Raw genomic sequence first — 10,155 nt, forward strand, 5'->3', positions numbered from 1 at the left:
TCTCGGTTTCTTGGGTATGGTGATGAGGGGAAGGGGAAGCTCTGCCCTCACGCATGTGCGTGTTTGTCTTCCATTTGCTACGTCATTCAGTCTCTGACAAAACTGAAGATGCGCACAATACTGTCTACATTTAGAGGTTGAGTGTGTGGTTAAGAAAATAAAACTACAGCAACTACAGAGAAAAACATTAAATGAATACCTATCAGGTGGACAGATGATAGTTCGTGTTTGCTCATTTGCAGACGTCTTAAAACAAACTGTTCATGCACATTGAATGTATACATCTGCAGGTCTTTACTGTAGTCTAGTAAAAATGTTGTCTCTAATTGCATCCTGCAATGTTTGGAGTTGTGACAGAGATAAAAATGTCCATCCGCTTCCCCTATCAGATGCAACACTTCCTGTTTTTAAGCTGTTGTTTCTCATATCTGCAGTTTTACAATTCTGATAGGCAGATTTGTGTCTACATGTAAGTCTTTAATGTGTACTTTAGTCCACCCAGGCCGGGTAGTATCACGTGTGGTTTCTGATAGTGAGGAGTGGCATGATCAGCTTTGCAGTATAGTTATATATTCAGTCGTGTGGCATCTACTGTGGAAAAAAAAAAGTTTCACAGTGTAGCATTATGATAGGGGCTCTACCCATCCTGTTAGTTTCACACTGCTGAATACATGAAGTTACGCCCAGAACAAACTTACAGACAGGTTCCCAGCTGAGCCAGGCACCTGCCAAGCCTGTGACACTTCCTGTGCTGCTATAGTATGGTTTCACCTCAAAAAACACAGAGTAACACATGATAGCTAATGCTCACTAGAGTCTATTCTTGTGTTTTTGCTGAAACCTTTGGCCACCAGAGGTCAGAACAGGCTAATATTCACAGTGTACTGAGCTACGGCATTCAGTCTTTTTGCTACGATCACAACAGATTGCTTCTTTAAAGATCTGAAGGGCCGAGTGTCTTCTGTTTGCCAGCCCGTCCTCTCTGCAGCGACCCTCGACACCAAATCCCTGAAAAACATCTACTGTTGTCTCTATCTCTGCTGCTGGATGCAGATGGTTACATCACTCATCCTACCAGAGGGGCCTTGTAGAATTACAAGATCTTTTTTTCCTTTCTCCCTCTCTGCACAAAACACTGCTGAATGCGTAGAGGCCTGCTACAGTCCAGTACAGTGAAAGAACAGAAACAAAAATAATGTTCCAGATCCAGTATCTTCAGCAGCAGCCTACAGTATGCATGCAGAAATATGTAGACAACATTGCTGCTGGTCCCTACACACACTTACAGACAGTGCACCATCACTGTTTAAGGGCTGACACACACAGACAAGCACCTGCTGACATAGGACAGTCACAATGGTTCTCTGTGCTTTGCTGTCAGGCTGTTAGCTCTGTTGCTAACGGCGATGATCATAGTTTATTTAAAAGAAGTATTTGTACCACTGACTCTTTCGCAACTGTCTGCAAACTATTGCTCTTTTGTTGTGCAGGTCATACTCTGACAGAGTGAAGGTTGAGTTCATTAATTATGGATTGTGCAACAAGGCTAATAAGCTACTAAAGCTTCTTCCATTTTGGACTCTCTGATGCCAATTTGCATGTTGGAGTGCATCTAAGTTGAACGAGATGCAGAGAAAAAGCAGACTGAGGTTTACATCGCCCACTCGACATTTAAATGATTGTAGGACTGGGCCTTACGTCTCCCCGGGGTCCTGTTTGATAAACGTTTTTGTCCTGATGCCATACTCAAGACTAAATAAACCGATTATTATTATTATTATTCATCAATCTCCTGGATCTGCTGACTAATGACATTTCTGTTTTTAATTTCGTGCAGTGCAACAAGATGATTTGGGGGAATTTAGTCAACAGCGTTCACCCGTACTTTGGAGTGTGTGCACATTGCTGAGTGTAAGAGACTTTGAGCAGATCTGCAGTCTAAGGCCAGATTAAGACAGAGAGAGCTCATTCAGAAGCAAACAATGGACCATTGCTCCAGTCATAATAAGCATTTGGCCTGTGACACAGCACACAGGCCAAGGTCCTGTGCTGGATCAGAGCTGCCCTCGCTCCACCAACCAGAACGCTCTGGTTTCTTTGTTAAAAGGAGGAACCAGAGTAGAAAATCTCCTGCATGAATTAAAACCTACAGATATGCTGACATAAATGCCGGTTCAGAGGATGTTTGAAACAATAACATGCACCAGGTGGTGGACAGAAATAATAAATGCAGCCATGAAAGAAATTCAAAACAGACATTTAATGGCCTCAAACTTCAACATGAGACACATTAAACAGGTCAGGTCAGCCCGCTTCTTCTTCTGTGTTATAACAACAATGAGTCTCACCACAGTGTCAAAACAATGTCTAAATGATATACTGTGAAAGCTTAAACTTTATAACAAGAAAACTACAGGCTCAGTGTGTTACAAAAGTACTAAACAGCATATTTAAACAATGTGGACGGAAATCTCCATCTTATCCACAATCCAGTGCTCCTGTGAGTGTTAAGCCTGAGTGATGATGTGTTGGAGTCTCTTTCAGAGGCTCTGCGTGTCTCTGGACAATAGTCCTGGTGTGGCTGGGTCTTTGGTCCCCGTAGTTTTCTCTCATAATAAACACACACAGATACATTCCTCTGCTCTCCAGTGGTGGATTAATCCGTAAAGCCCAGGCCATACCTCAGGACTTACCTCAGGACTTAACTAATCTGCTGAGTTATGTGTTTGTCACTTCCAGGACCAAACAGCTGATCGCTTTATTTTTCCAATTCAGGGCTCCTGTCAAACCCAAAGCGTCCCTCTTCACCTTCCTTCTTCCCTGCTGAGTCAGAGCTGACTCTCTGCTGTCTTTGACTCTTTTCCATTGCTGGCCAGAGTGTGCGTGTCTCTGGGGAGGGTGTTTGCTGTGTCCTGAGTTTCAGTGTCACTGCGGGGGATACTCTCGGGACGAGAGCCGGGCCCTTTGCCTCCCATGGTCAAGCTTTTCTGGAAGCTCTCTGAGGTGAAGTAGTAGACCACAGGGTCCAGGCAGCAGTTGAGGCTGGCCAGACACAGAGTGATTGGGTAAAGAGTTCGAGCAAAGCGCTCTATAGCACAGCTAGCCAGGGCCTGGGTCCGCACCAGGGCATACAGGAAGAGGATAGAGTTATAAGGGACGAAGCAGATAATGAAGATGGCCAGATGGACCAAAATCATCCGGAGAACACGTCTCTTACTGTCACATCCATGACCAACGGTAACCGGGCGCCGCAGTGTCCTCAGAACAAGTGAGGAACATACCAAGTTGGCCAGGAGGGGGATAAGGAAGCCCACAATCTGGAAAATAAAAGCATTACAGAAATGCATGAGAAATGAGTTTTGTAACTGATTAGATAGATAAAAAGAACAAATAGTGTAGATGTTAATGTGTGCGATTGCCAGAGTCTTTCTCCTCACTCACCTCGATGAAGATGGTGATTTTGGACAGGTAGGTCTTCCATGTGCTCTTGGAGAAGCCCTCGAAGCATGTGGTGGCTCTGTTTGTGCTGTTAATGGTGGAGAAGAAGGTCACTGATATTCCTCCTCCCACGATGGTCAGCCACACAGCAGCACACACCAGCGCTGCGTTCCTGCGCGTACGAATGGAGCGGGAGTGGAAAGGGTAGACTATCGCCAGGAAGCGGTCGACGCTGATGCATGTGAGGAAGAGCATGCTGCCATAGATGTTGGTGATGAAGGCTGTTCCTGACACCTTACACAGTCCATCCCCAAATGGCCAATGCCGGTTAACATTGTAGAACACCTTGAATGGCAGCGTAAAAACAAATACTAAATCTGATAGCGCTAAATTAGTCATAAACATCGTGGTCTCGTTGCGCATCTTCATGCGGAAACAGAATACAAAGAGGGCAGCACAGTTGGTGATCAGTCCTAAGACAAAGACCACACTGTAAACCACCGAGTACAAGTTGTACTTGAAGGAGTCGTCAATGCCGCAGTCCTCCATTCCAGTCTCGTTGAGCACAAGGCTGGCCATGGCGACCGATTCAACAGGAAGGCAGCTCCACAGAAAAAGGTTTCACCAAGATCCGTCAGGAAAGGAGCCAGTGAGGGAAGATATGTGGGGGATCTGAGGTGTCAGCAGGGGATCCACCATTCAAGTCCCCTCCAAGTCATTGTGGACATTTGGACTTACAAATGCAGGCAGAGACAGTCAGGATGCACGGCTGCAGGGCTGGTCAGTCATCCTGTGGAGAGAAAAGGAAAAGCACATGGTCACTTCCTCCCTATAAAAACTACAGACAAAGAAGCAACAAACAACTTCAGTTCTACATACCATCAATCGTATGGTACATGTACGCCTTTAGCCTTTATAACAAGTTAGTATTTCAGCATATTTAGGGGAAGAGAAGGAAGTTAAATGTTGAAAACTTGGATGTGCAGCATTTAAAATGCTAGTATATATTTCAAGATCATGTACTGATAAGACAATTGGACAACATGCAAACCCTCCCATTAGGCCAATTAACATTTTGCCCTTAATTTGGACCAGCATGCACACGCAGGTGGCATCACTTGCACCCAACTGACAAGGTCCTTACACCGTTCACAGTGAAGCAGAGATTGAAGAATAATAAAGATGCTTAAATATCAACTATATAACTATATTTCTATTTAGTCCAGTTTAAACAAATACTAAGCTTATGTACATGTTGTATGACTAAATGTAGTCTGTGTTATCTGCCAGTATAAATAAAGTCTCGTCAGTCCACAGGGTTTAAGTTCACATGGCAGTGTGGCATGCAGCCCTTCAGGCTGTCATCAGCCCTGTGAGAGGTGAATGGCTGACTGACACAGAAACACATACAGTAGTTTAGGAGGTAAGACAAACTCTTGAACCAGTGTTAAGAAGAAAAACATGAACTTCACTTCCAGACACAGAACATTTCTAAGGCTGAGCTCCGGCTGGAGGAAGAAATAAGTACAAAAAGTACAAAATTGGTAACGTGCTGCTCCCACCATCGCAGAGTAGTGTTGTCAAGAAACAATAGTTCTGTTGTCAAACATGAACAATTAAACTGACAGGACACTGTGAAAGACAATGTGAGGAGTGGGAAAAAATAGCAAGAGACAGAGTGCGACTTACGTTATCTCTGTCACATGATCACATTCAATATTCTACATCCACAACGAACTTGATTTCAAATGTATGGAACTGATGCCCAATGAGGTATTGCTTTGTGTTGTACAGGGAAGCATACAACACAATAAAGCCCCAATGTGTAGGATTCTTTATAATTATAACACGTTCTATTGTAATGGCACAAGCGTGTTATTGAAAATGGTTAGTCTGTGTGAGGTCAAATGGGCATGAAGCAGAGCATCAAACTTCTGCACTGAAAGTCCTGATGCACCATTTGTGGATGGATGTATGGATGCTTCATTGATCCAGAGGGAAATTTAGGGTAATATTTGTGCAGGTAAACACAATTCAATTGACTCACAGTCCTCTCGGTCGTTTTTCCCTGCAAGTAAATATTGCACAGACCCTGAACTACAAATGCATGTTCAAAAAAATATGAACTTCCCTTCTCAGTCAGTCATAAAAAGGAAACTCCACCAGTTTAACACATGGACGTCAGTTAGTGATGAGCAGCGCTACACGGCATGTGAGCCCAGTTGTATCAACCTTGTGATGTCAACAGCATCATCTTGCTATGAGAGGTTACACATCTTAAACACTATTTGGTTGCATTATGGGTAATGTAGGATCCAGTGTTTTTGGGTGCTTGACCTATATTAAGGATTGAAACCACTGGACATTTTGACCTCTGCTGCATGATTTTGACACTTTCTTGTATCTGTCTTTACTCCCAAATCCACAAACTTTATGGGAGTTAAATTCTGAACTGCTGCAGCGCTGAATCTAACCGGGGCCTTATCTTGTGTTATGCGCGTTATGCAACAGAGCTAAAGCAGCAGTGAGGGGGTTTGCCACTGGCCACCACATTCACCTCCATTCACCACATACACACACAAAGGAAAGGCTGTGTGTAAGCAGTCCATCAGCGCTGTCCTGTGCCAGCTGCAGTGTGACATCTTTACTGCGTTTTCACACGCCTCCCAGAAAGCCTCCACCGGCCCTCACAATGCCCTCACTGTACCCGTCTGCACCAAATACACACTTACATATGCACAAACCTTCACATGTGCATACACAAGCAGGCAAACACTTACATGTGCCAGTCCTCACACAAACAGACGCACACACACACTAGGGTTCTGTGTTTTGTGGCTCAGTCCCAGGACCTCTGACAGTGCCGGCTTCATATTCAGATGATGTTGTTTCTGCAGGGAGCCGAGTCTATAGAACATTGAATTTGGCTGCAAAAGAGTTTATGTTTTAGGAACTGCCTCCACTTTAGACCTGTAGCAGAGACATATTTCAGCATGTTGTGGATTTCTAGAAGTCCTGCTACAGGATTTTGGATCTGTGTACGTGTGTAAGTATGGTTCTCATGTACAGGTCGTGGACAGCTGCACAGTTAAAGGGCTTCCCCCCGCAGTCGTCCGTGGCTGCGACAGAAACAGGCCTCTGGGACCCGCTGATCTGAAAGGATCGAGTTCAGGCTCGGCTCACATCCAGCTGTTCCTTTCTCTCACATGCTAGGAGAAGGAAGGCCGGGAAGGTTGAAGGTGGAGGACAGCCAGGCTTACAGTGGACATCTTCACTTACAGCTAGCAGAGCTTATGGTTCAAGTTACATCACATTCTGACATCAACAAAAAGGTTTTGAGTTTTAGACTCTCAGTCAAACAAAACATGCAGTTTAAAGATTTCAATTTGGGTAAATATTTTTTCAGTTTTTAAAATCCTTTAAGAACAAACTATAATTATGATGATGAACTATCTTGATGTCTTAATTTTCATAAACAAAAATGTATATTTTTCGTTGAAACTGGAGAGAATAAGGCGCTGGCTGGATATGGATTAAATCAGCACCTTATTCTTGAGGCCACACTGCTATTTGTTGTTATGAAGTGGTGAATTACATAAGCTTTTACTGACAGCTTCTGTTGTGTGCCCCAGAAGGACATTAGATACAACTTGTGATACTCATTAAATGTACACCATTACTTATAATGTTACATTGTCCTCAAGGAAATGTTAGGGCTTGTGTGGAGGTGGTGAAGACACTGTAATTTAATCAACACCTTTTGGTTAAGGACACATAATTTGTATAGTAAACTGGATTAGCATGTAGACCTACTGAAAGGTGGTTTAGTAATTTGTACCTTAAAACAGTTTATACACAGTAAAACTGAGCTTGTATAACCTGGACATGCAGTTTGACAACTCTATTCGGTAAAATAAGTAAAGCATTCATTCTTTTATGTAGAAAACTTCTCCAAAGTTTTCCCAAACTAAAGACAAAACATGTTTTTGTCGACTCAACACAAAACTGTTATTGTCTCAGGACAAAGCGGAGCTAACTTACTGGCAGTTGAATGGACGGTGACAGCTCACCTCCCGGTCACTGATGTTTGTCAGCCTGGCAGCGGCGCAGCTGTCAAAAGACCAACTCCATACCTTTTCTGTGGAATGTTCCTTTACTGCTCAGTGTGCAAAGTTTTGAGTTTCTCAATGTCACGATAAAAGTCACGAAACCGCTTTTAAGCTACGTAACGGCGACAGCTCCTGCAGCTGTGAGTTGTTCAATTAGTCCTGACGACTCGCTCCGCCAGCCCGCTGGAAATGGGACCACATCACATCCACCAAAGGGTTGTTAGTGCGCATGCATGTGCCAGCGCGCGCGCGTGTGTGGAGTTGCTTGCACGGCCACAGGAAACGAGACAATAGCACCTCGGCTGGGCAGAAGGGAGGGGGCGAGGATGACGGGAGTGCAAAATAGGGAGACGGAGGGAAGAACAGAGTGGGGGCGCAGGCCGGTGTCATCAGCTCGAGAGCTCACATTTTATAAACACCGGGAGCAGACTTTATCATGTTCGGATTAATGTTAATTAACGATAACACATCGCAGGACATTAACGTCATAAGTATTTCCTGTTTCCCTTATCAACGGACAGTGTGCGAAAGTAACTTTACTGAAGGAGGCCTAATTACTAAACCATGGTATATAGTACCATATACCAATATTATTATTTTATTGTAAATGTATAATTGTAATACGATAATGTAACATAATAAAACATTCTCAAAGGGCTTGTTAAGCATTAGGCCTATATCGACACTTCTTTTAATAATCAAAGTATTCCAGTCCGAAAATTAACATTTACCTTCATATTATGTAACGGGATAGGCTATAACCAGCTATAAAGTTCATGAAGCTAGTGGGTGAGGGCTATTGTGCTTTTTTTTGGCTCACTTCAGGCATGTTTCCTGGATACAAGGTCAACTAAATATTATATGTGTTTTTAGCAGTTTTTATTTCTTGTGTCTATATTTTTTTGTTTCCAAAAAACATTTTCTGTAACTTTGACTGTGTATAACATGCCTCTGTATGCACTGACACCTTTTATCATCTTTCAAGGATTCAGAAATTATATTAAGAATAAAATTGTTTGAACTGAGATGAAGTGTTTGTGTACATCATAAAATAACCAAACTCTCCATGAGACAGCCCTTTTAGCAGCATGTTGACTTAGACCATGAGTGTGTGTATAAACTATATAATCTTTAACCTTAGGCCAATACTGAAAGTGTAGAACGAGGGGGAGATCTTAAGAGTCTCACCATGAGCCAGATATATTGTTAACAATGATGTGTGATACCTGAGAAGAACAGCAGTGCTATTTTGGCTGATCAAAGCCCTGCAACACCATTGTTACAACACAATCTTCATGTCCGAGGCTACCGAAAGAGTTATTTTTAGCCAGGTGACAGGGAGGTGTTGGACAGGTTCCCATTGTGTTCGGGCTGGCATGGGGCTGTGTGGGTGGGTGAGTGTCGGAGCAACAGAGAGAAAGAGAGAGAGGCCCTTGACAGAACGGAAGTGGTCTTTGGGGGTAGCGTCTGGCAGGCTGACCACTCCACAATAGCAGAAGGGAGGACAGGACATCCTGCTTACTGCACAAGCTGAAGTCAGACACACATGCACTCACACACACATTGAACTTACACACCACTAGATGTCTTTGACTTCTTGAGTGTTGGTGTTAAAGTGCAAAAGTATGAGTATAAATCATGTTTTGATAAAAACACGTTTCCTTGATGATGTTTCACAACATTATTCCAGTTTTTTCCTGTCCTGCACTTACTCAGCTTTGATATGGTACTGATACATTAATTGCCAAGTATAATCATTTTATAATCTTCTTAAAGAGTTGACCTTTAGTTTGCAGAAGTGACCTTGTGAAAAATTAAAAAGGAAATGTCAGAAAGGGTAAACGACAAAAAACAATATCCATATTGCGCGCTCCTGCTGGATGACATCCTAAAATTGCACAATATTATATTTTTCAATGGAACAAGTATTTTCCTCACTGCACTAAAAGGGTCAAAGAACCAGTTTGGTTTAATATCAGGCCAAGTATTTGATTAAAGGATTTTATTATTGCTTTGCGAATAAGAACCATCCTCTTGGGTTTACATTATTCACAAGTTTTTGTTCTTGCAAAACTTTTTAAAGAATTCTTGCGAGGTTTTTTGGTCAGATGTTTCCTGCCTTCAACAAAATTCTGTGTGACCAAAACAGAGTTAAAACTTGTCTGTTAGCCATGCTAGCAGTTTTTACAAGGGTGCACCTCAACGCAGTGGTGGTTTTAGTTAAATGCTAGCATGTTAACAAAGATAACACTTAAAAGTGAATTCATACTCAGGTATAATGTTTACCATGTTTACTGTTTTCGCTCAGTCTGTGAACAAGCTTGTGCAAATTAAAACAAAGTACAGTGGAGATTGACGAGAATGTCATTCATTTTACAGGTAGGCTATTTGGCCAAATATGACTATCGGTATTCGTCAATCATAATTTTTAACCTGGTTATGATGCCGGATGCAAAATGAAGGTATGGCCAAAGTTATTTTTATCCTGAGGAAAAGAGGAAGGTCTGTAACAAAAGCAATTCAGATACTAGTAATGTAGATATTTGTCCACCCTACTGATCAACAGTGCCATCATTAGCACCTTGAGGCTAGTGTGGCGAAATAACAC

The 10,155-nt window shown here is 42.7% G+C and overlaps 1 protein-coding gene across 1 annotated transcript; it reads right to left on the reverse strand.

Annotated features, from left to right (window-relative positions):
* Positions 1 to 2,241: 2,241 nt before the first annotated feature.
* On the reverse strand, positions 2,242 to 7,714 carry lpar4 (lysophosphatidic acid receptor 4). Its single transcript, XM_069669560.1, has 3 exons — positions 7,480 to 7,714; positions 3,442 to 4,228; positions 2,242 to 3,317 (listed from the first exon to the last, which is right to left on the reverse strand). Exons 2-3 carry the CDS (start codon positions 4,015 to 4,017, stop codon positions 2,829 to 2,831), a joined length of 1,065 nt encoding a protein of 354 aa, XP_069525661.1. The 5' UTR covers positions 4,018 to 4,228; positions 7,480 to 7,714; the 3' UTR covers positions 2,242 to 2,828.
* Positions 7,715 to 10,155: the final 2,441 nt, after the last annotated feature.

This window comes from Semicossyphus pulcher, unplaced genomic scaffold (genome assembly GCF_022749685.1).
Source record: "Semicossyphus pulcher isolate SPU_LCO1_2020_fin unplaced genomic scaffold, fSemPul1.0.p SCAF_2, whole genome shotgun sequence".
In the NCBI taxonomy this organism is placed as follows: domain Eukaryota; kingdom Metazoa; phylum Chordata; class Actinopteri; order Labriformes; family Labridae; genus Semicossyphus; species Semicossyphus pulcher.